Raw genomic sequence first — 26,621 nt, forward strand, 5'->3', positions numbered from 1 at the left:
GTGACAGCTCTCCTAATGTTGAAACTGTCATGTCTTGGTTTGACGTTATCCTTGGGAACAGTGGCAGGATCATGTGCCATCAGGATGATCTTGAAAAAAAGGCAGGATTGAAAAGAGATCTCTATCTAGTCTATAACCAGAGGAAGTAGAGGCTACTGACATCTTTTGCTGGACTGTACAGTCCTCCACAAATCTGTTACACACAGTTAGCAGAATGGAATGGAGGATGGATCTCAATCTTGCTGTCAGTGTTCTACAGTCCATAATATGAGAAACCTTTCTACAAATCAGAGATGTCAAACTTGAACAACTAAGAAGTTTGCTAGAGGACTTTATAGAAACAAATTTAGAATACTGACCTAAACAAATATCATTAATTTTAATTTATGTATTTATTTTAAGATGAAGACCTGTAGAGGTCTGTCTTTCCATCTCAGTTTTGTGTTTCCCTCCAGGCAAAAGTTTTTCTGAAGTCAGACACAAGTGGTTTTGGCATTTTAAACTATTTTAACATACTTCCTTTGTCCATAATTGTGGTGATGATGCGAAAGCTTTGCAAATTTCACAAACAGAATCCATATACCTTTCTCCTAGTCAGTACAAAGACTATGCTTACCTTTTGGTGGTATTTTATGACCACACTCACGCTATCTAAAAGCCTTGTCATTTACATACTTAAGCCTGTTTGTTTGTTGATGGGATGATCCGACAGAGCAAAATTGCCCCCTTTCAACATAGTCCCTGGAAGAAAAGCTAAAAAAATTACAGAGAAAGAACATTCATTACAACTAACCACATTAAGGCAAACAACATTAGCCAAAACAAAAGAGGTTCTGGAGTGGCGCTATTAACACTAAGAAAAGCAGGCAATATTAAAAAGTACAGATGGATAGATTACTGAAAATACCCTAAGACCTAAAGAAGGGAAACTGAAGGAAAAAAAGACAAAAAAATGTGGAAGAAAGCAATTATCTGACCAGAATTAAAGATCAGGTAAATGAGACAAGTGAATGGAAAAAATAATTAACGAAGAACCAATGACAACTGAGAAAACCACAGAGAATCTAATTTTGAAAAGAACAGCCTGAGGCCCTTTCTCCAATGAGACAACTTTACACTGTGGTAAAAGAGATTTGGCGAGGAAGATTTTCATGAAGAGCATTGTGAATAAAAGGGGAGTGTCTCGTAGACTGAGAAAGTTTAGGATGCCAAGCTGCCTAAAGCCTAAGGGCATATGTAGACTATGACTTCCTCTAACAGCTTTCTTTGATGGATGGTTACCTCAACTATAATAGGAACAAACTTTCCAAAATACTGTATCATTTCATCTTTCTGAAAAAAACTCTGTATTGTCTGCTCATCTGCTGGTGTTGGCATCATCACAACTCTGACCTTCTCTGTATCATGCTTTAGTACCTCAAATTTTAGAATATGATTCATTTATTTCAGAATAGTCATTCTTACTTAATACTTGCTGTTTATTTAACTTAAACTTATGTTATATTAATCTGTTTTGCTCATCCCCACTAGCAGATCATCAGTTATGTTTAGAATGTCTTTCACAAGTTCAGTTAGTTGTACAATAATTCCATATAAGTTATAACACTGCTGATGCTGGTGAAATACCAAATGGAAGCCTAAGAAATCTGTACCTCTCAAAGGCATGTTAAATATAAGCAATCCAGAGCTTTTTTCATTAACTTTACCTGCCAGAAAACCTACCCTGCATCCAGTAGTGAAAAAAAAACATATATAACATTAGGCCCTCTTCAATTTCTTCAAATTCAATGGTTAATGCTCCCCTTTAATCACCTTTCTTTAGATCTTTAGATCAATACAAATGTAAATCTTGTCTTGTCCATTTTGTTAGCTATAAATGCTTCTTAATGACATCCAAGTTGTCTTTCACTTCAGCTACTACACAGTTCGGCTCCAAACCCAAGTGTTCATTTATTCAGTATGTATCACTTACATAGCATCAGAACTTGCTTACATATGATATTCTGCTTGCAAACTTCTTAAGCCTGTAAAATCAGTCTGTAAAGTCATGAAAGATAGCACTGCTACATTAATGTCATTCAACATATTGCTCTGCATCTCCCTTTCCACTCCTTTAAGCTTGACCAGCAAAAACTACTGCTAGTCTACAGCTCATAAAGTACTCCATTCTAAATTTAGAATGACTGAGTTATGAAACAACATGTATTTTGAACTGCATAGTATAGTGGTCTCTTCTCAACAGAAGACCACTTACTTACTGTGTACAAAGTCTCTCTTCAACCACATTAATGAGTATGCATTGAGCATTATGCCCAAGGATGAGATTTTCAGTACTTTTTTACAGGTCCCCTCTTACAAATAATTTCTTCCGTTGATTTGTGCCCAGCAACATTAGTTCTGTGCTGCACATGCTACTAATATACTTTTAATGTTTATTTAGTTATTTATTTATTTTAGAGTTAGGAGCTGTGTCTGACACTGTCAGCTGTGCATCACATGTGCTACAATTATGCTTTTAATGTTTTTTTTTTTGGGGGGAGGGGCATTCCATCATGTTTTTAGGCTGCTATGACTTATTACAATAACATCCTATCTATGTTGTCGAGCTTCATCTATTCTTGACATGGGGGTACGGTTCCAATCCTCGGAACCAATCCAGTGTCAGCCAAAAAAAAATCTCTTGAGCTGCTTAGTCTACCTAAAATGTCTCTCTCTACATTACCTCAGATCGATTTTGCAAGCTTACAGAAGATGACACCCTAACTCAAGCCAGAAGCCATGTCCAAGGTGTATCTTAAGACAGGACCGCATGTCACTCCACTAGAACTCTAAAGGAGGGGGCAGGAGAGGAGGGATGCAAGAATAGATGAAGATCGACAGATGAAATGTTATGGTAAGTCATAAATTCTTTATCTGATTTTGTCAATATTCACCTATTCTTGATTTGTAGTCCCCAGCTACCTTAGATCCTGGGTGGCCCTATGGAAGAACATTTCTGAGAACCAAAGAACCAAACGAGGCTCTCCCCCTGGAGACCATATCCAATTCATAATTAGTATTAAAGGTATGTGGGTTAGCCCATGTTGCAGCTGTGCAGATTTCTGACATGGAAGCTTTAGAATGAATAACAGCTGAACTCGCCATAGATCTGGTAGAATGCGCCTTCACTGGCACAGGGAGCCTTAGACTCTCTTTCATTTAAATAAAGGAAATGCAATCCCTTAACCATCCAGACAGAGTAACTTTAGAAACAGAATTGCCCATGGTTGCACTTGCAAAGGAAACAAATAATTGTTATGACTGTCTAAATTACTAAGTTCTGTCCAGATAAAACACAGCTGCTTGTGCACATCCAGAAGGTGCAAGCAGTATTCGCTTTTATTAAAAAAATTTTGGGAAAAATACAGGCAAGTCTGTAGATTGATTGACACTGATCTCTGAAATCACTCTAGGAAAGAAGGACAGGTTTGTTCTGAGTGACACTCTTTCTTTATGGAACACCAAATAAAGGGCTTTAGAAAGTACAGTTGTGTACACTTACCATAAATGTAGATGTTCGAGTGTATTCACTGTTGCAGTCATTACAGTTGGGTAATCTGCTGGCAGGTTGCCCTCAGTCGGCCTGATTAACAAAGTCCTGGGTCCTGCATTGGTTGCTGTCTTCTCTTCCATGATGTCAGGTTGTCAGGGGTATAAAACATGCAGCAGACGCCATTACAACAGTTTTTCTTGCCCCAGATGTCATGTGGCCCACTAATGGGGAGCAAATAAACACAAAAGTATACCTCCGACCAAAAGCAAATACGCCAAAAAAGCTTTTAAGCATAGTAAAAGTAGAGGTATAGCCAGAAAAAACTAGGAGGCTGGAGGGAGGGTAACCAGGACTGCAACAGTGAATACACTCGAACATCTACATTTATGGTAAGTGTACACAACTGTACTATGTTCTTCGTGTTTCACTGTTGCAGTCATTACATTTGGATAGATTCCCAAAGCTATGGTTGGGAGGAGGAGTTTATACAGCATTAGGGCCAGCTATGAGGCCCTGCAAGACAGCAGTGGCAAAGCCAGCTGTGGATTTAGAGAAAATTGGTAAATGATAATGCTTGGTGAAAGTATGTACAGAACTCCGGGTAGCAGCTTCTAGGATATCCCTGGTAGGAACACCTCTGAGAAAGGCTGCAGAAGTAGATGCAGCCCTTGTGGAGTGAGATCTGATTCCCTGGGTGATAGGTTTTCCATGGTGTTTATAGCAGAAATGAATGCAATGGCTTATCCATTTAGAAATGGTTTGCTTTGAAATAGCCTTCCCCTCTGCCACTGCAGCAAATGCTACCAGCAATTGTTTAGATTTTCTTCGAGATTTAGTCCTGTCCAAGTAGAATTTAAGTTGTCTGTGCACATCCAAGGAATGCAGAATCCGTTCCCCTTTGTTCTGTGGATTAGGAAAGAGGGTTGGCAAATGAATGGACTGGCTAAGAGCCACACTGGAAACCACCTTGGGCATGAAGGACGGATTGGTCTCGAGAGATACCCTGTCCGCATGAAAGATGATGAAAGGCTCCACTGCCATAAGGGCCTGTAATTCAGATATCCTTCTAGCTGAAGTGATTGCTAAAAGGAGGGCTGTTTTCCAAGAAAGAAATTTTAAGTCTGCAGTAGCAGCTGGCTCGAAAGGAGGTAGAGTGAGTTTCTCCAAAACAAAGTTAAGGTCCCAGGCAGGGGTGGTCTCAAGTTTTTTGCCCCTCTGAGATACTGCTTGAGCAGAGGATGAGAGAAGAGGGGTGGTTCTGTGTTATAGTGAGCTGAAATAGCTGAGGCATGAATTTTAATGGAGGAAAAAGACAGGCCCTTGTGCAGCATCTCAGTTAAGTATTGGAAAATCTGAGGTAAATTGGGTGCTGTTGTGCTCATCCATAAAGATTGGTTCCAGGCACAGAATCTTTTCCATTTGGCAGCATAAGATTTTCTAGCAATAGGTCTCCTTGCCTCCAAGATGACATCCATCACAGGTTTGCTGAGGGATGATAAGGGTGGATTTAAGTAATTAACCAGGCTGCAAGGTTCAATGTTGGAAGCTGAAGGTGCAGAATTTGGTTCTCCTGCTGAGACAGCAGGGAAGGGGTCTGAGGCAGGTGCCATGGAGATATTTGCAACACACTGCGCAGGAGGGGGTACCAGTTTTGGCGTGGCCAGTCTGGAGCAATGAAAATCATATTTGGTTTGCCCTGTTTGACTTTTAGTAGAACTTTGGAGTGCAGAGGCAGAGGGGGAAAGGCATAGACTGATAGGTTTTTCCAGCTGAAGGACAGAGCATCCACTTTCCAGGCTTGTTTGTGGGGAGTCCTTGTGCAAAACTTGTCCAACTGGTAGTTCTGGGGGGAGGCAAATAGATCTATGTCTGGACTCCTCCATTCGCTTGTCAACATGTTGAAAATCTGTGGTTCCAGTTTCCATTTCCACTCGTGTGGGTCCATGAGATTTCTGCTTAGTCCGTCTGCCAGTGTATTATATTTTCCTGGCAGGAACTGAGCTTGTAGGTGCACTTGGTAGCTCAAGGCTGTGTTCCACAATACCATGTCTAGTCTACAGAGGGGGTAGGAATGCGTACCCCCCTGCTTGTTTATGTACCACATAACTGTGGTGTTGTCCATCTTTACCATTAGTTGTCCTGGAAGAATGTAGTATTTGAAGGCTGTCAGAGCATTCTGTACAGCTAACATTTCTTTTTGATTGATATATAGGTGTATTTCATTTGGGTTCCATTGAGCCTGAATGCACTTCCCTGCCAGGTGAGGCCCCCCCATGCATAGTCTGATGCATCTGTAGTTAGAGTTTGGGCAGCATGGGGTAGTGTGAATGGTAATCCCTTGTTTTGGTGGCATGCCTCTGCCCACCATAGGAACTCCAGGCGTAGGCAAGGTATGATAGGATTCATTGTTTCCAGGCTGTGACAATGTTGACTCCATAGACATTTTAGATACCACTGTAGTTTCCTCATATGCAGTTATGGAATTAGAAGAATGCAGGAGGCCATGAACCCCAAGGCTTGCAGTATTTGTCTTGCAGATAGCAGGATTTTTGTGGCCACTTGTTTGAAGTAAGTTACCAAATGAATTTGCTTCTCTGGCGTGAGGAAAGCCATCTGGGCAGTTGTATTCAAGCTTGCATCCAGGAATGTAATCTGTTGACAGGGTACCAGTTGTGATTTCTTTTCGTTTATGGTGTACCCCAGACAAGTTAGAATCCTTTTTACAAACGCCAGATGATTTAAAAGTATGCCCTGGTTTTCTGCCTGAATTAGACAATCTTCCAGGTATGGATATATTTGAATATTTCTTTGCCTGCAAAATGCAATAACTGGAGCCAGGCATTTTGTGAATACCCTGGGCAGAGTAGACAAGCCAAAGGGCAGTGCAGAGAACTGATAATGCAAGTAGCCTGTTTTGAAGCGTAGGTATCTTCTGCAAGATTCCCTGATTGGGATGTGCAGGTATGCTTCTTTTAAATCTAGAATTGCCAACCAGGCATCTTTGCCTAGCATAGGAAGTAACAGGTGAAGAGTCAGCATCTTGAATTTTGGAATCTCCAGAAAGGTGTTTAGAGTAGACAGGTCCAGAATTGGACGCAATGAATTGTCTTTTCTGGGTACCAGAAAAAGCCTGGAATAGAAACCTTGTCCCTTTTCCTCTTCTGGTACCAGTTGAATATCCCCCTTGCTTAAGAGGGAAAGTACTTGTTTTTGAGCCTCTGCCCACTGATTTGGGGGCAGGTCTGGCCACCCGTTTGGTGTTGGCAACGTGTGGAAATGAAATCTGTATCCCTGGGACACTATATTTAAAACCCATTTGTCCTGGGTTATGAGTTCCTAGTTCTTTGCATGAAGAGCAATCTTTCCCCCCAAAGGGGAGGTTAAAGGATAAGTGCTTGGGAATTTTAAAAGGAAGTCATTGAAACTATTAACCATAGGGGGGGGTGTCTTGTTATTTCCAGTTTTTGAAGTGGAGGCCCCCCACTGCTTAGTTCCAAGAGTCCCCTGGGACTGAAATCTGGGGTTTTTGTTGTGTCTGGGTTAGGCTTGACAGGATCTGGAAGTGGCTGTAAAGGACCAATTCTTAGTAGGCCAGTGCCTATTAAATCTTGGAGGTTGCACTTGTAAGAAATCTTTTTAACAGTTTGCATAGATTTAGCTTTATCTTCCATCTTTTTAAGAATTTCTTCAGCCTTATTGCCAAACAGACGGTCCTGATTTAGAGGAGCATCCAACAATTTAGCTTTAACATGATCAGGCAAAGATTGCTCCTTAAGCCAAGCATGCCTTCTGAGCACAGACCAAGTAACAGCAGCCCTGCAAGAGGCCTCTAAAGAATCAAAACCACATTGCAAAGTATGTTTTCCAACCTGTTCAGCAGAATGCATTAAATCATGTAATTCTTTATTTTCCACACAGTCAGGAATCAACATCATTTTCTGTTTAAGCAATCCAAAAACATGTTGCTGATACTTTAACATATGAAACTGGCAGTTTAACGCCCTAATGACCAAGGTTGCAGAAGTGTAAACCTTCTTACCCCATCTATCCGGCACCCTGGAGACTCTATCAGAAGGGGTAGGATTTTTAGCAGTAGAAGCCTTAATGCCCTTGGGCCCCTGTGAAATAGTCTCTGGATCCGCAATAGAATTTTTAAAAAGGAACTTGTATGACTCAGGAACCCTGTAATATCTGTCAGGTTTTCTGGGAGCAGAAGGCAAGGAATCAGGGGCCAAACTAGATTTCGAAAAAGTATCGTCAATAATGTCTAGTACAGGAGGAATAGCTAAAGGCCTATGCTGAGGCAGGAGTAAGAAATCCCTAAGCCTCTTTCCAGTGGAAATGCTCCCTTAGAGTATGTAAGGTTTCAACAAAAGCAAAATCATCTGTAGGGGAAGCAGAGGGAATAGAGTCCTCTGCATCAAAATCCTCATAAGTAGATAAGGGCAAATCCAGATCATCAGAAGAATCAGAAAAAACAGAATCCTGGACAGAAGATTCATAAACAACTTCAGTCTCTTAGAAGGGGGGGGGTTGTCTACCCCTGATTAGAGTTATTAGATCTTCAGCCATTCTTATAATTTGTTTTTTAGGCATTGAGGCCTGAGCATGTGGCCTGGACGTCGTTTTTTTTGGAGTCGAGATTTAGCCATAAGTGAAGAAGGAGGCGTCTGTTTAAAATACAAGTCCGTAGGCCTGAATACACCCTCAGAGGCCAGTCCCTGCACAGTGGCTCCAGATCCATCCAAGGTAGAGACATCCGCAGGTTCCACAGCTGAAGCATCTCGCAGCATACCGGACTCCGAATGGGTCTCAGTAGAGGCCTGCGAATCAGAAGTAGCGGGTATCAGCGGCTGTGAAAACTCCTCACTGAGTACCGGCTAACTGGTGACTGGCTTAGGAGAAGCATCGTTGGCAGTTTTGGACTTCGGCGGCCTGTCTCTGTTTTTATCTTTGCGTTTTTTCAGAATTTCGGTAGTCGGATGGCTAACCGATGACATTTCTGGATAATTAAACCGAGAACCAAAATATTTAGAGGTGAAAATATATCGACGACGGATAGTGCGCTGATTAAATAAAGCACAAAACCGACAGCAAGGTATGTTGTGGTCAGGGCCTAGGCAAGGAATACAGTACGAATGAAAATCTTTATGAGGTATTTGCTTTCCACAAGTAATGCAATTATTAACTTTTACTGACATCGGTAAGGAGAAAGAAAAGGTTTCCCCAATGGGGTACTTAGCTTTAGTCGAAGACTTCGGTTCTGAAACTCGAAAACGAAAATTTCTGGAGTCTGCCGACCGGCACTTGCGAACTGCTTCTGCTTCGGGCACCACACAGCAAGAAAGACTGATGTAATGGCGTTGGCTGCAAGTTCACCCCTGACGACCTGACATCATGGAAGAAGGGACAGCAACCGACGCAGGACCCAAGACTTTGTTAATCTGGCCGACTGAGGGCTACCTGCAAGCAGATAACCCAAATGTAATGACTGCAACAGTGAAACACAAAGAACATGGATTTCCTGGAACCCTGAATCTTCGGACCACCCTTGCCCCTCGGGCGGCATCTTCCATTGTAACTCCCCCCCGCCCAGAGGGGAGTCTGTACCACGTGTGTCCTGGAAAGGCTTCTGGGACTTCTTGGACAACATCTTACCACTCTTTTGATTCCTGGAGTAGGATCGTTGAGGAGTGGAAAAACGTACACCCACAGCAGACAGAGTATTTCCATCCTTTTCATACCTGGACAGAGTTTCCTTTACTTTGGGCCCAAACTATGAGGGTCCGTCAAAGGGAGCATTGAAGTAGGAAGTCTTGAATGGTTCCACAAACTCGCACAGGCGCATCCAAGCATGTCATCGAATAGCAACACCTGAATCTGCTGACCTGGTCGGCCCCTTGGCTGCATGCGCAATGAGCCTCATGGACAAATTCGAAATAGACTCCAAGGTAGCTAACTGGAGGCCACCTTTCCTTGGACCCCCTCAGCCACTGCTCCCATCAGGGTATCTGGCAGCTCCTTGACCAGATCCCTCTGAAGTCTAGTAAGTGTGCCAAAAAGTTCAAGGACCTGATGAAGAAGGTCGATGATGCATAGACCCACTTCCCAAATCTATCCATTGCTGTGATCTCTCAGTTAGGGGGGTGTACAGTAGAACTTTCCTCGGCTAGTTCTTTCTTGGTAGCAGCCATTACCTCCATGGCATCAACTACTAAGCCCTTTGCCCAATGTTGATGGTCTTCAAGAGCGGGAAGTATTTTGTTAGGACTCCGGGGGACAGGTTCTACAGAGTCAGGAGCCTTCCAAACTCACTGAATGATCAATTTAATTAGGTCATCAGGAGGTGGGGTCACCCCGGAGGTAGATAGGTGAGAACCAAAGGTCTGCAAGTACACAGATTCCTCAGAGGAAGGGTCTTTGGGCTTCCAATCACCCCTTTGTTTTAGGATCTCAAGAATGTCTCTGAAGAAGAAGATGTCTTCTGGGGTGACAGTGGGGAATCCTCCCCCTCATCGAAAACCATATCCGCCATGACAGATTCTTTGGGAGAATCAATGTGTTTCCTCTTACACAATCTCTTCTGAGGTGGCTCTTCAGTGGGAGCATCTGAGGAGGACTTGGAAGAGGGTATGCCTTTAGTAGGTAAGTCTTGCAATCTTGGAGCTCGCTGTCCAGGGATCGAGGTTGGTGGTAGAACCGGTAAACCTAGGATCAAAGGGAGAGACTATGGTAACACAGGAGCCACCTGACATGAGGCAGTGGCCAAGGCTCCTTCCACGGCTTGAAAGACAGGACCCCCCAAGGAGAGATGGGAGCCTAGAACCGAGACAGACAAACTCGGAATCGAGGTCACACCCCGCCTCGAGAGACGCACCTGACAAACCAGAACCGAGGACAGCAAGGCTGGCTCCACAGAAAAAATCAGAGCTGACTTGAACCCCTCGGGCCCGACGGAGAAGACACGGTCCCGGGGACCCATTGGTCCCAAAGTCAACAAAGGTGTCAGAGCCATATCCGGTGTCGAATAAAAAATGTTGTTGGTGCCAAGTCAATGGAACCTGTGAAGTTAGAGTTGATAGGTCTAAAGCCTGTGAAGAGGTCCCAGGAGGAGAATAAGAAGGGGTAGTAGGGAGGAAACCCCCTGCACCAGAGGGCTGGCTGTCAGAATCTGATCCACCAACCTTATCATATCAACCTCTGAGAGACTTGTGGAGTGAACAGACAGCCCAGAAGGAGACTCAGGTCTCTCCAAAATAGAGTTAGGGAGTTGTCCAATAGGGTCAATGGAGGCATAAGTGGTTCTGGGCTGAGTAGAAATCTCAATCTTTGGCACCATCTGAGGGGTCGTGGGAGGTATCAGCACCATCACGGCAGCAGTGGTAATTGGTGCCAATGTCGGAACCGTGGTCAAAGTTGGAGCAGTAAGAGTCGTAATTTGAGTGGTTGTCATGTTCGGTGTCGAAGGCACTGGCAAGGGTAATAGTGTCAAAGATTCCTTAGCTCTCGGTTCCGAAGAGGAACATGCAGACGCATGCTTTTGCTTTTTAACAGTCGGTACCAAGGGTGATGTCAGCACTGGAACCAGAGGCTGGAGCAGACTGGTTGGCCTGGACAAGGTTTCTTCGAAAGGGGTTTTAAGAAGCCCCTGAGAATGAGCTTATTATTCCACTCTGCCAGAGTGCTATTACTGAAACCCCAGCAGATTGTACAGTCAACACTTAAGTGGGACACACAAAAACAATAAACACAACATTCATGATTATCCGAGTTTGGCATTTTTCTGCCACACACTTTACATTGTTTAGTCCAGTAGTGGGGCTTTTGGATTTACCTGCCACTGCCCTAAATAAAAGCCATGAGAGTCAGAAAGAAAATAAAATAAAAGAAAGAGAGAAAATGGCAAACAACCAGTCACACCACCAGGAAAGCACTACCAGCAATGGTAGAAAGATTACCTAACGGTAAAGGAGTGGGGGAGGAGACTACCAATGATGGTAGTGGAAATTTACCAAATGGTAAAGGGAAAGGTAACAAACACATTCACACTAAGGGTAGAGCAGAGAAATAGTGAGTTCTAAAATACCAAAGATTAATATCAGCAAACTAACTGAGACAAGAGAGTAAAATATAAAGTTTTATTGTTTAAGGTTCCTATTAAATATCAGAAAGCCATTTGCACTACCTTTATATCTTTTTCACTGAAGTTGTTTGTGTGTTCATGTGCGTAGTGATGCCCATCTGTCATGGTGAATATTGTTAGTATCTTGTTCCTGTTTCTTACAGCCATGGTATCATAAGTACCTTGACATTGAGGCCTGTCAGTTTCCTATTTAACCCTACGCTAAATGATTCTCCAACACATGCTTCCTTTTCCTGTCCAGCCTATGTTGTCCTATAGTTCTCTAATGAGGCTATGGCTGGCATGCTTAGATCTCCTTTATATGCATTACGCTACACAATGTCTTTCTTTGTTGTCTTTTACTGTTTTAATACCCTTTCTGTTTTATAATGCAGACACCTTCATAGAGGATTCCATGCTACTAAAGCTGAATTATTTTGAAGTGGTAACACCAGGGGGCACATTTTTGTTCCAAGTCTCTAAAGCTCCCTAGGCATCTTTGAGGAAAGACCTTTTCTTTGGCAATAGCTAGAACAATGAAAGTTTTAAACCATCTTGATCAGAGGAGAATGGATTATGAAACTTACTGTACTCTCAGTGAGCAGAATTGTTTGAAAAAAGGAAAAAAAATACTTTCCAGATGGTCTGTATGAAAACAAATGCTCCACAAGAATTACTCTAAACCATTCTAAAAACATCAGTGCTCAAATTTGGGTATACCAAAATGTCACATTTAATGCATTGAGAACATTTGCTACCAAAACCTACAAATATTTCAAATGTCATAGTGAATGCATTAAAAAAATACTTGCTACCACACTTCAAAGACTATGTGCATACTTTACAAAGGAAGTTATGCCTTAGGTATGTATGGGATTGATGTGCTTTTGGCCATAAAACAATCACTGAAAAAGCAGTATGTGCCAGTGAAATATGGGCTAAACAACAGATTGTGTAATTCACAACAGAGTTACTATAGCACAGTAGCTGGCAATAATTTGTATTTGATACTAGCCAGTAAATATTTGTATTTGATTACTCCCCCTCAGAGTTTATTGATTAGGCTGATGCCAACCAGGCTATTTAGCAAACCATGCAACACCAAGAACCCCCACCAGCAACAACCATGGCATGCCAGAGATTCATCTTCTTTGTGAATGCTATTTCCTCATTATCAGCTTAATTAAGACAATACAGTTACATTCAACAGTGAAAACAATCAAACTAAAATTTCATCATGGCCAAAAAAGGAAGACACGATTTATATGCAAGATACATTAAGAGCTACTACATTAAAAATGTAAATTACCATGGCTTACAAGAGACAAAAAAGACAAGGACAGAAACTTGTAACTCAATTTCCTTAATAAAATAATATGAGTAGACTTTTATGTAGTAAAAAAAAAGGCATTCATCACTTTTATTTTTATGACAGCATTTCTTCCAGACAATAGCATACCAAATATAAATATTTTAAAATCAACTTACTGGTGGTCCTGAATCTCCTTTTGAGCCTTTTAAAAATCCACTGTCATACAAGCTATTCAGGTCCTCATAATTATAATCATAACCTTCAGTGAAACTGTCATGACCAACTGTGTCATACATTGTATCCGAATCTAACACTCCATCTTCCCAGGGATCGACCTGATTGTGCAATGTCTCTTGTACAGGAGATCTGTACAATGTTGTGTTTATGGCAAGCTGCACCTCCATCAGCTCATCAGAACTCTGTTTTACACTACTGTCATTTTTCAAACCATCTTTGATTTTACTTTGCTTAACAGGAGAAATAAGTCGAGGTGTCTCATTTGGTCTGGATGACTGACTGTTCCTGTTTTCATCTTCAGTTGCATTATCAGATAGCGAGGCTTGTGATTCATTTTTATTTTTTGCTATGGAATTGTTCCCCTTTTTAGGGGTGATGTCAGGGACTGAACTGCTCTGATGCTGACCTGCATGACTTTTGTTCACATGTTTCTGGGGTAGCTGCCTAGATTGTGGGAGTTTGGTTCTGGAAATTTCTACAGATTTAAATGTGGGCTGCTGCTGTTTTACTTTATTTGAGTCTTGAGCAGCTAAAACAGAAATTGTTCTATTTGCTAAATGATATAACTGCTTACTTGAATTCACTGTGCTTTCTTCTCTGGTGGTATTTTCATATATCTGGGGGAATTTTGAGTTCTTTGCTTGGAGACTTCTATTGGACAGTGGGTGCATAAGTTGAAAGGCAGGATTTGATGTTGTATGAGACACTGACAAATATGATCGGTAGGTGTCTGCATGGCGACACTGCTTTTTCACATATTTACAATAGTTGGAAGAAGCTTGTGCAGATGGATAAATGTCTAACTGGCATATTATACCTTCAAACTGCGCTGATTTAAGATTTATCCTTCCAAGAGTAAATAATGTATCAGGATCAATTTTCTGGGACTTTAAAATAATGTCTTTGCTGAAGTGTTTCTTCCCACATTCAGTAATTAGAGATATTGCTTTCTCTCGAACATCTATAGCAAATGAATGCCACTGTCCATCATGAATATTATAATCAAAATATACAGAGTGCTTTTCTGCAACATACACGACTATCTTCCTAGGTAATAACTGTACACCAAACTGTAGTCTATTTTTGCTACTTCTAATACTAAAAAGAAATGCATTGTTAACTTTGTGAGATTGCAAGCCAATTATTATGGTGAATTCTTTTCCGAGACCTGTATGGAAAATGCTTGCTGCTGGAGATTCAATGTGTGTGTCTCTTGTGAAAATAACTCCTGCTGCTGTCAGTGAAGTTCCCTGAGGAAAAGAAGCAGATGAGATAGGCAGAGCAGTCACTGTTGATGTATGTCTTCCTTTGTTGTCTGCAAGGCCAAACTGCTGAAGAACATCTATACCTGGAAGAAATGAAAATCTAACGTCAGTCTGCATTTGTTTTACTTTATATGCATTGGTAACAGTTAGCCAAGCATTAAAACATGGATACCAAAGCATTCCAAGCTATTAAATGACTCATGCATATTACTGAAATGTTTTCCTTGCCAGAGGCACTTTCGGACATTTTATGTGACATTATAGGAAACCCACTGTCTTATAAAAGGATACTTAGTCAACAACTGTAAGGTATGCAGTCAGTTGTGCATTAACAAAATGCTAGTATTTAGCTACTTTTCCAGCTTTTCAGGTGTACCATGAGATTTTCACACCATTCTAACTGTAGCAATACATATGCAACTTCAGAAATTCCTACAGGAGTTGTACCTTTTTTTCCTATAGTAGAGTCCAAAAACAAGGGAGAATACCTTTGTTTCAGGCTGAGATGACAGTCTTCAACCTTAATACATTTTTCTTCATCCATCCCACTTTCATTAACTTGAAACATAATTCATACCTTCTATCCATCCATACATTTATTAAATCCACTTTCATCCAATTTAGTGATAAAGAGATTGAAGCTTGTACCACTAACCACAGCTATGTTTGTCCATCCAAATGTGCACATACTTGCATATTTACATTGTTATGCTCAACTAGCAACAACTTAGCATTGTCATTCAATCTGCCAGCATGTCTCTGAAGTGTGGAAGGAAACCATTGACTGTGGTGACACCCCACATGAACACAGGGAGAACATGCAATCTCAACAAAGAAGGCACTACAGCCACGAGTGAGACAAGGATACTAAGTGTTATAAAGCAGCTCAGTGCCACCTAAAACATAAATCACAATAACACGTTCATTTTCTTGTCCCAACTTTTCTGTGAATTATTGTTTAATATTAGAGCTAAATATTTTTGGTAATCCATTTTAAAAAAAAATGTCTGATATACAGTGGTTAACATTGCTTTTTTACAACTCTTACTGCTCTATCTCTGTTCCCACTTGCACCACCTTCTGTGTGAAGTCTACATATGCTCCCTGCATAGATGTGGGGTTTTGTAATGTGCTCCAGTTTCCTCCCATATAAAAAAAAGACATGCTGTTAGGTGGATTCAAAATCCTCTAAATTGTCCACATGTATGCATTTGGTGTGTTTGTGTTTCCTTTGATGGAATGGAATCTTATCCAGAATTGCCATCTTCTTCATGGAAGGATCCCCCTTCCTTTGCAACCTTGAATAAGATAAAGTAGAAATCAAAAAAATGCATGAATGTTTTTACTTTGGATGAGATTTTACTAATGTACACAAATATGCAAAAAGGACTCAGAGCACATGTATACAGGACCCATAAAGATAGGCACTGGCAAAACAGAGAAGCATCTGTGTAAATACATTTGCAAACCTCAAGCCATTTATTTATTTATTAATTCAGGTAAACTTATCAAATGCAGTCCTTTTTTGTTACTATATTAAAACTAGATTAAATAAAAGTACATTATTTATTTATTTTTGTTTGTTGATAAGGTTAGTTGCACTTGGCCAATGGCCTCTTTTTAGGGGAGACCTGAGATGGTATTCTTATCAACTAGTGGAAATTTGGCCATGGCACCAGGAGAAGTTCAGTTGTTTAAGAAAGCTTACCATAACAGTAGATGTTCTAATGCATCAATCACTCTTACAATAGTCTAAGCTATAATTAATTACTCCTCCTACACTGGCCAGCTTCCAAAAGCTTTGGGCTCCTTCCAGGCACTCTTCCTACATTGTCTAGAAAGGAAGGCACTGGAATTTCTTAAACCAAAGGGCTTTGGTTTCCTTCTAGTTTCAACAGAAGGACCTATGAGGAGTTTCAAAGTGCATTCCCAAGACAGAGTGTGCTTTCCCTTCCAGTTCACTTTTAATAAGATTCTCTCTGACCATGCATCCAAAAAGGAAGGACCTGTCATATGAGCTGTTAACAAATTATGCCTTGAAGTTGCTCTTCAAGTTACACAAATGCAGCCAAGTACATCATCTTATGGTTATGCCTGGGCCCACTGCCCTAACTGCTCTGTCTGCAGGATATGTAGCAGTCTCATGGTGAGGATGGAGATAGACAGCACAGTGGCTGCCTGTGACTCAATCTGTTCTTCAGCTTCTGGTACGGGAGGTCTTCGCAAGAGGCCTAGTGTCTGCTCTGGTAGGTCTCACTGGAACCTTGTGATAAGAGTGAGATAACTCAGTGACTGGAGTGTGAAAGTATCCAAGGCGTAGGCTTGTTTCTCCATGTGATCCATCAACCTGGACTCTTTGTTAAAAGGACTGACTGCAGAACTCACATTAGAAAATTTTCTCTTTGCAGCTGCCACCAAATAATACAGTCCAAAGACAGCCTTTACTACAAGAGAAGGATGCCCTTAGGTTGTCATAGTATCTAATCATGTTTACAGGGCATACATTCAGTTATTATGGGTTCTCTTGCTTTCTCCACCATTAGATCAATCATGCGGCCAGTGGGTGGAACTGCACAAGAAGGGGGGGGGGGGTCCTGAAAGCCTCAAAGAGAACCTCTTCATTCAGGGATGTGGGATCAGTGGGAGAAGTACCCCTTTAATGCATTAATTTTAGAATTTTATCAAACCTGAGGTCTTCAGGAAGGAAACCTTCCCCTTCATCAAGGTCAATATCTGGAGTGAGAGATTTTGTGGGGTAATCTATAGGATTCCTTTTGCATGTATGCTTTTGAGGAGGCTCTGGAAGGGAGTCATCCAAAGCTCCCAAAGAGTTATGGGTTCCTTGCTGGAAGAGAAGTTTGAAACATTCAGACCTGCTTTGAAATGGGTGTTCAATGATGGAGGCTCAAGGACATAGAAAGAATAGCGTCAGAGGAAGCTGAGACTGGTGGAACATATTCTGCCTGCATTGAGGGATGGGCCATGATCCTCTTAAAGAATGTGAAGATGGATACAGAGACTGTTGAGCCCCAAGGACATCCCTGTTGATACTGTCTCCACTCTACCAAAGAGAACAAAAATGTACCTTATAAGGGAGTCCCCAATTTCAAGGGACTGGACGATTCTAACATCAATTTCAGGTCAAACACTTGAAATACTGGGAAGAAGAATCATGAATCAATTTCCTAGGGACAACCTGGTCTGTCTGGGAAACAAAGGGGGACGGGATGAGATGACACCCATGTCTACACGGACCTTGACAAAAGCTTGTATCACTCCATCTGAATTTGTCAGTCAGTAGATTCACAATGTCACTCTGCTCAGTGAAGGAGGTACCATTTACCACCAGTTCATCACACTGGTGTGTGAAACTTTTAAGGTTGTGGGCATACTACTGCAGGCCTTGTGGCTGTCTTTAGAATAAGATGGTATCTTGACCTCATAATTGGCCTTGTTTCATTTAATTAGTCCACTTAGTTTCCTGTTTACTTTAATTGGTGAGCTCTTGTCAATATGAGAGTTTATCTTTCTGATTTTGCCATTACATTTTCCTTTTGTTCTATACCCTGTAAAAGTTTGGATTCCACCAATGCAGTTTGTTTTTGGCTTACTTCTGTTAGATACAGCAGCTTCTATACAGCCCTTTACTTGGTTGTACATGGTTTCTGTGAACAATTCTACATAAGTTGCTGTGAACTTGGAGTTCGGAGTGGCACTGAATTTTGACAAATTGGCATATAATACGATGTAGTTTGCAACACAGTAGTTCATAACTGTTACAGGTTTTGCTGGGTTTTCAATGTTGATTTTTATTTTGAAAGATGTAGCTTTGTGATCCAACTTCACCACTGAAGATGTGACATGGGGGGAGTATAGGGGGATGCAGCACTCTCCCATATTGGTGAATACTAGATCCAGCATGACTGAACCTCGGGTTGCAGTGTACACTATGTGCTCAAGGATATTATTGCTAATAAACTCCAGGAAATGTTGTGCCTGCATGCTGGAGGCAGTGTATGTTTCCCAGTCTATAGAGGGGTAGTTGAAGTCTCCTATGAATACAGTGTTTGGCTGAATGGTGAGTGCCTCCAGCAGGTCCAACTATGAGTTATGGGATTCACAGGGCACAGATAGCTTGTTAGGATATTATAAGGGACTTTATCTATGGTGATTTGCATGTGGGTGAATTCCAGGACATTATCTTGTTAAACAAATCTAGTGGTATACTTATTGCTAATGTAGATTAGGACACCACCACCTTCAGTCCCTGTCTGGGTGACTGATGGTCTAAATGTGTGTAAGACACTGAAGATTAGCACTGCTGGAGTATTTTCTGTGGCTTTAAACCAAGTCTCAGTAAAGGCACAGATATCTATATTCTCCAGAGGGGAGGAGAGCTTTTAGGGTATGGAGTTTCTTGTTAAGGCTCCTAGCAATGGACAGTAACACCTTTAGGTTCCTTTGGGTTTTATTTGCTAAGTAGGTAGTTTTGTCAATTTGGCATTACCTAAAAAAGGCTCTAAGGGGGTGTTAGTTTTGTCAATTTGGCATTACCTAAAAAAGGCTCTAAGGAGGTAGATAAAGTTTTAGCCAACATCCGGAAGTCCAGGATAGACAGGCGTAGACCACCCTTGGCAAAGCAACATGGTCTGTTAACGATGTCATCCCATGCTGCCAAATACTGGAACCATCAGGAATGACATCAGAAACTAAGCCAATTTTTGAAGTCAATCATTTTTTATTCATACTGTGGCATCATCCTTGGTGAAGGTAGAATGCTGTTCAATACAAGACACATATCTCTCTGAGACATATATTCAAAGATTCATAATGTCTCTCTCTTCATATAGTTCAGTAAGCTATGTCTCAGGTCACTTAAACTGACATGGACTATGACAGAATCATACTGGTAACTGTGGTGCACTGACTTGAGTGCGTGCATAATCGGACGGATCCTGGCACCAGATAAGTAACTAACCATTATCTTCCCCTTGTCCAGTCTGGTGGGTAGGGCATCTGTGTGTCACACAATGGAGTCCCCTATGACAAGAGTCCTGAGTAAAGTGTCTGACCGCCTTATGGGCTTCATTCTTGGGGGTCCATTTGGTGTAGACTTATGTGACGTGTTTGGTATTGCTTTTGGTGTGTGCTTTAGATATTATTGGGGATAGATGTTGCTGCTCGTAGGCTTAGGAGGTCTTTGAGGTTTGGGAAGATTGCTTTTTAATACCTCAGCATAAGACGGTTTATGTGTGCTGGATGTAGTATGACTGTGTTTTTGACAGCCTTGGTTTTCCTACCAGATTCTGACATGTGGTGTAGGTCAATAAGTGCACCAAGTTTCTGGTGTGTTTTATTAACGGCTTGAAGAATATGATACTCAAATGTTAGATTTTCATCAATACTACCACCCAGCAATTTAGCCTGTGATACAACTTCTACTGTAGTACAGCCTTTTCATGCAATGATAAAGTTTTTTCTTTAAATAAGAAACATCTTTGTTAAATTATCACACATGACATAGGCAATCATACATTTATATAAATGGAAACAAACCATATTGGTATAATTTTGGTTGCAAACTTTATACATCACTTATAATCTATCCGGTTATTGTCAAACATTACATAGCTCATTCAAATCATGCCTTCTTTTAAACCTCACTCCTCCTATGCATGTACTGTTTCCACAATTCCCATTTTTTTATATGTAATTTGCTCCTACTCTTTTCTAAATATCCCAATCCCAGCTGTTTTATCTCTGTTACTGTATTCACTACTTCTGGTAAAGTTGGTTTAGACTTTGATTTCTATTTTCTAGTAATTGTTTTTTTGGCAGCCACCATAATTACACTCAGCAAAGCCTTACTATGACTACGCAATTCCAATTCTGTAGTAACTCAAAAAAAAAATCATTAGTTACACCAGTATGCTCACACAGTATCTTTGACAGAGCAGTCTGCACATTCCCAGAAAATATGTTCTCAATTACCTCTTTCTTCCCAGTCACACCTCCAACATTTGTTGTCTACCTGAGGAAAAATACTTTGGAGTTTATTTGGGGTAAAAATTTCTATGTAAACACTTAAAGCAAAGATATAAAATCTTCTAGACCTTGTTGCATATTTGGGAGACATACATATATCTCCCCATTGTTTCCTTGTGAATTGCTTATCGAATCTCTCTTCCTCTTCCTAATCCTTTCGAACTTCCTCTGGTTCTTTTACCAAGCAATATTTTGTATGCTCTACTAATTATTCCTTTTTTAACAGCAGCTTCTATTCTAGATTCTACTAAAGACTCTTATCAGTGCTGGTCTTTCACTTAGGATCACCCAATTTCTTTCTCTTTGCTTACACTCTGATATCAATCCTTGAAAGGGAAGGCAATCTCTAGCTTGCAGTCCAAATGAGTACTTGGCCTCTTCCCATTGTATTACCTTTCCCTCTCCAATTATCTGCTCCAAGTACCTTGGTTCCTTTTCCAGTTTTCTACAGTAAAGTTCTAGCCCCCTCTTCCTGTTCTTTGTACCTCTAATTGCAGTCATCCCTATCAACAGAATCTCCTTTCTCCATTACTGTGTTGGCTCAGTTATTGGAATACTTTCTGCTACTTAACTAATGTAATATTCTGCATGGTTATTGTTACTCTCCTTAAAGATCTGCATCCAAAATCCCAGTCTCTTCTTATTCCTTGAGTTTTCCATTTGGTCATAATCATCCCTTTCCACTTTGAATTACAGGTTTCTGCTTGTGCTATGTACAGGAGCCATAACTGTGTAGCTCTGAAACACCCATTCAAATCAGGAAATACCAAACCACCTCATGCTATCGGAAGGATCAACTTATCATCCTTCATTCTTTCCTTCTTCCCCACCCAGATAAAATCTCAAATCTTTATTAACTGCTATCTACAACTTCTCCTCTGGTTGATAAAAGTATGCCTGACCTGTGTATAAAACTAAAGGGACTAAAAACATTTTCAGTGCTTGTTAACTTGTTATCCATAACCATAAAACAGAGATTCCAAATTTTTAGTTTTTGTATTATCTTTTGCTTAGTCTCTTCCAAAATATCATTGGCTCCCATAACAGAATCCTTTTTAATCCATAAATAAAATTATGAGTACACAAACCAACCGCCAAAAACCCAATAAACTTTCCGTATCCAGTCCAAAGAAAATAAATATAAAATTAAAAAGCTGAAGGAAACGAAGCGAAACAGGAACAAATGTATAAATGAATGAGACTTAATTTATTCAATGGTGTCCAGACAGATACGCGCTTTCGCTAACAAGCATCATCAGATCTAAAAACATTCACCTTATAACGGAGTAGCTTTTATACAATAAAAAACATCTATGGTCCAATCAGGGTTTGCAATCAATTAACTCATTGATATCACAAAAAACACAGATTATAATGAGAACAGGCCATTGTGTCAGGCCATACCATAAAAATATAAAAAAATTTTATACAAAGCTGAGTGCTTTAAAATTAAATCCAATAAATATATGTCACACATATCTCATGTGCTATAGATGCACGTTATTACAGGCTTTGAATACTATGTGTCTACATATATATAAAAAGCAATATTAGTTAAAAAAACATACACTTGAATAGGCTGAGTATCAGTCTATGGACTCAATTCCCATATCTTTATATGTAATTATGTATGAGTGCTGAGTCAACAGTATCCTGAGTACAAAAGGAGTACTAGAATAGTCATAATTTAAAAATGTATGTGAAAAGAGTGAATATTTTAATGTATATAGTCTTTAGTTAATATTCCTACGTCTTCTTAAGACTGGCTTTATAGATGCCCTTCCATTAAGTCCCTTCCCTTTATCTGCCTTTAGTTTTATAATCCAATTTCCCTCCCTGCACTCCGTATAATTCCTAATGTCTCCTCCAAGAGTGCTGGGTGTTATAACTTCTAAGGCTCTAAATAAAAAATTATGCGTATCTCCATACTGTACTATATGCTTGGCTAATGCATTGTGTACTAGACCCTTTTTAATGTGGTAGACATGCTCCTGTATTCTGTCCCTAAAAACCCTGTTGGTTTTCCCTACATAGAAGCAAGAGTAGGTCTGGCAAACAGCCAAATATACCAGATGGAAGGTCATACAATTGGCTGTTGCAGATATTCAAATCTCCTTATGTAAATCAGGATGAAAAAATTCATCTTTTGTATCTATAGATATATATATATATATATATATATATATATATATATATATATATACAAAAATTACAATGGCCACAGGGCACAGTATATCCACCTTCAAATATCAATTCATTGTCCTTAGGATAACATAATAACCTTTTCAAGTTCTTCTTGTTCTTAAACAAAAAATGTGGCTCATCTCCGACTAGCTTCTTTATACTCTCATCTGTTTGTAGAACTGACCAATGTCTAGTGATAATGTCTCCAATATCTGTATGGTCTGAGGTAAAAAAAGATGGAATTTTAACAAGAGACAAATTAGTGGTAGTACCAGTGACATTCCCAGTAATGACTGGTCCAAAATAGGCTGCAGCAACATCTTGCCTCAAAGATGGAATATTACTTAATTGTTTTGTAATATCTACCTCATGATACCATCTCTCTAATAATTTAGTTTTTAATTTGCTAATTCTTGTGAAAATCCAGCTTCAGAGGGATTCAATCGGGAGGCTCTAATGCCTTGCCCTTTAATGATGTTCCTAAACACATATGTTGGATGCATGCTAGATCTCAATAAAAATGTATTACAATGGCATGGTTTCCTATAAATACCAGTATTAATTAATCCACTTGGTAATTTCTCTATGTATAGATCTAGAAAGTCTATCTTACTACTAGATTTATTCATAGTGAACTTTAGAAAATCTGTCAGGTTATTCATTTTCTTTAACAATGCGTCTAATTGCTGTATTTGCCCCTGCCACAGGATAAAGAGATCGTCCAAAAAACGTTGGTAAAACCTGACATGCTCTCTAAATTCAGTAATTTTAAATAGAACTGTTTCCTCCCAGTATGACAAAAATATGTTGGCATAACTATTTGCGCATGGGGTGCCCATGGCCACCTCATCTTGCTACCTATAAATACTGTCACCAAACATAAACAAATTATTCTCAAGAACCAGTTCTAATAAATATGCAATAAGATCTATTTGTACTGCAGAGTAATGACTGTGTCCCTTCAGGTAGTCAGTAATATACTGTATACCCAGTTCATCCGGTATAATAGTGAACAGGGACTGCACATCAAACGTAACTAAAGTTATATCTTTGATGTTGTTGACTCCTTTTAAACACTCATACAATTCTATAAGGAACTGTTTAGTATCCCTAAGTACATAGCTATTACTGTTCAGGACTGGTCTCAAGTGTTTCTCAACGAACACTGATAAATGCTCAGTAACCCATCCACTGCCTGCAACAATTGGTCTCATTGGTGGATCTTGCATATTTTTATGAATTTTAGGCAGGCCATGAATTATAGGAGTGAGAGGAGCTTTAATTAATAAGTAATCAAATAATGAATATTATGATAACTCAAACAGAATTAAAAAACATAGATATAAGGACAACCTTAGTTATAAAGAAAGACAGAGTTTACGTCAATTACAAAGAGAACCCTCCATCATAATTAGGCCTGCCGATAAAGGTGGCAAAGTGGTAATTATGGATGTCAATCATTATATCAGATCTATGAAACATCTTTTAGATGATGTATATTATAAATTGATTACAAAAGAACAAGCTCAAGAGACTATCAGACATGTAATGGAAATGCTGCTAGATATGAATAAAGGTGGTATCATTAACAAAGAATTATTTGATTACTTATTAATTAAAGCTCCTCTCACTCCTATAATTCATGGCCTGCCTAGAATTCATAATAATATACAAGATCCACCAATGAGACCAATTGTTGCATGCAGTGGATTGGTTACTGAGCATTTATCAGTGTTAGTTGAGAAACACTTGAGACCAGTCCTGAACAGTAATAGCTATGTACTTAGGGATACTAAACAGTTCCTTATAGAATTGTATGAGCGTTTAAAAGGAGTCAACAACATCAAAGATATAATTAGAAGTTATGTACTCACCATAACGTTCCATCTGAGTAGGTACTTCATTTGTCTGCAACCTGTGGGTCTCGGATCTGACCGGCAGCTTTCCAAGCTTCAAGATCCGAGCTCCTAGCTCCTCCCCTCTACCCACAATCCCCTGTCACCACCACACTACTTCAGATCGGTTTTGCTGTATCACCTGAAAAACCTGTAATAAACAGGTTCAGATATTCTCAAGAATCATAAAAGATCCTAGAAACCCGATACAGGTTAGGGGGATGGCAGGGGGGATGGTTGCAGACAAATGAAGTACCTACTCAGATGGAACGTTATGGTGAGTACATAACTTCTAAATCTGAAGTAGTTACTTCATTTGTTCTGCAACCTGTGGGACAGAGTCCCCAGCTACCTAAACAAGAAACCTGGGTGGTCTATGGAAGGATATTCCGAAGCACCGCGGAGCCAAAGGAAGCACTGCTTCTAGATATCATGTCCAGCTTATAATGAGAAATAAACATATGAGCAGAAGACCAAGTGGCTGCTGAACATATGTCGTCCAACGGCATCCTGGACCAGAAGGCTGCAGAAGTTGCGATGGACCGTGTGGAATGTGCACGAATTTTAAATGGGGTTGTCTTGCCTGATGCCTTATAAGCCTGAGAAATTCATTGACAAATCCAATTAGCCAGTGTCACTTTGGATATCGGTTTTCCCATGGATGAAGGAGCAAATGACACAAACAGTTGATCAGCCTTACAAATGTCTTTGGTCCTGTGCAGGTAAAAATGCAATGTACATCTAGTGTATACAACATGTATTCTCCCTTATTTTGAAAATTTTTGAAAAACACTGGCAGATTGATAGTCTGATTGATATTTGCCACAGATGCCACTTTTGGTAGAAAAGACGGGTTAGTCCTGAGAGACACTCTGTCATTGTGAAAAATAAGATAGGGAGGTTTCATGCACAAAGCTTGGAGCTCTGAAACTCTTTCAGCAGAAGTTATGGCTACCAAGAATGCTGTTTTCCAGGACAGAAAATTAAGGGGCACAGAAGCTGCAGGTTCAAATGGAGGTTTCGTTAAGGCTTGCAGAACAAAGGTTAAGTCCCAAGGGGGAGTCACGGATTTCACCGGTGGCTTCAGAAGGAAAACGCCACGCAAGAATGTCTTACACAATTTTGTAGACGCTAGAGATCCTAATCCGTCTCCCAAATGAAAATGGGATATTGCTGCCAACTGTACTTTTACCGTTGATGCACTGGCCCCTTGTTCAAATATCATGGACAAAAAATCCAAGACTGTAGGAATCGGAACAGTAAAAGGGTTGAGACCCTGGCTGTTAGCCCAGATAGAAAATCGTTTCCACTTGATATTATAGATTTTCCTGGTGGACGGTTTATGAGCCGCTACCAGAATAGTTTTCACTGGTGACGAGATACCAGGAGTCCTTGCCATTAGTGGAACTGGATCAACCAAGCCGCGAGCTTGAGGTTTACCAGGTTCGGTGTTGGGCACCCAGTTGGGTGCGATATCAGATCTGGAATGGGATCCAGGATTAAAGGGGAGGAGAGACTGTGAGACCGCAGGTATGGAAACCAGATTTGACGAGGCCAGAATGGGGCTATGAGGATAATTTTGCTCTCCAACCGTGCGGCTTTCTGAATGAACTTCACCATGAGCGGAAGCGGGGGGTAAGCATAGAGTAGACCGGGAGACCAAGCATGAATCAGAGCTTCTCTGGGGCTCTCCCCTACTGGGGGAAGAATTGCGAAGAACTCGCTGCATTTTGTGTTTTGGGGGGGGGGTAGCAAAAAGATTGCAGTGAGGCCAACCCCACTTGTGGAAAATTTCCTTTGCAACTTTCAGATTGAGAGACCACTCGTAAGGACTGAGAATTACTCGACTCAATTTGTCCGCCAGAATGTTGGATCGTCCCGGAATGTGTGTTGCTATCAGAAAGCGGTTGGTGGATATCGCCCATTCCCAAACTCTCATGGCTTCTCGACAAAGAGGGTAGGATCTGGTTCCCCCTTGTTTCTTTATATACCAGACCACTGACATATTGTCTGTCTGTATTGCAATCGT

At 40.5% G+C, this 26,621-nt stretch overlaps 1 protein-coding gene across 1 annotated transcript in view; it reads right to left on the reverse strand.

Moving 5' to 3' along the window:
* The window catches only part of COL24A1 (collagen type XXIV alpha 1 chain), a 3,617,818-nt gene that overhangs the window by 3,153,289 nt on the left and 437,908 nt on the right, over positions 1–26,621 (reverse strand). The window contains exon 3 of the mRNA XM_044086026.1: positions 13,143–14,551. Coding sequence (XP_043941961.1) covers positions 13,143–14,551 — 1,409 coding nt within the window. The remainder of the gene's footprint in view (positions 1–13,142; positions 14,552–26,621) is intronic.

This window comes from Protopterus annectens, chromosome 10.part0, assembly GCF_019279795.1.
Source record: "Protopterus annectens isolate FY-2018-M chromosome 10.part0, PAN1.0, whole genome shotgun sequence".
NCBI lineage: Eukaryota > Metazoa > Chordata > Ceratodontiformes > Protopteridae > Protopterus > Protopterus annectens.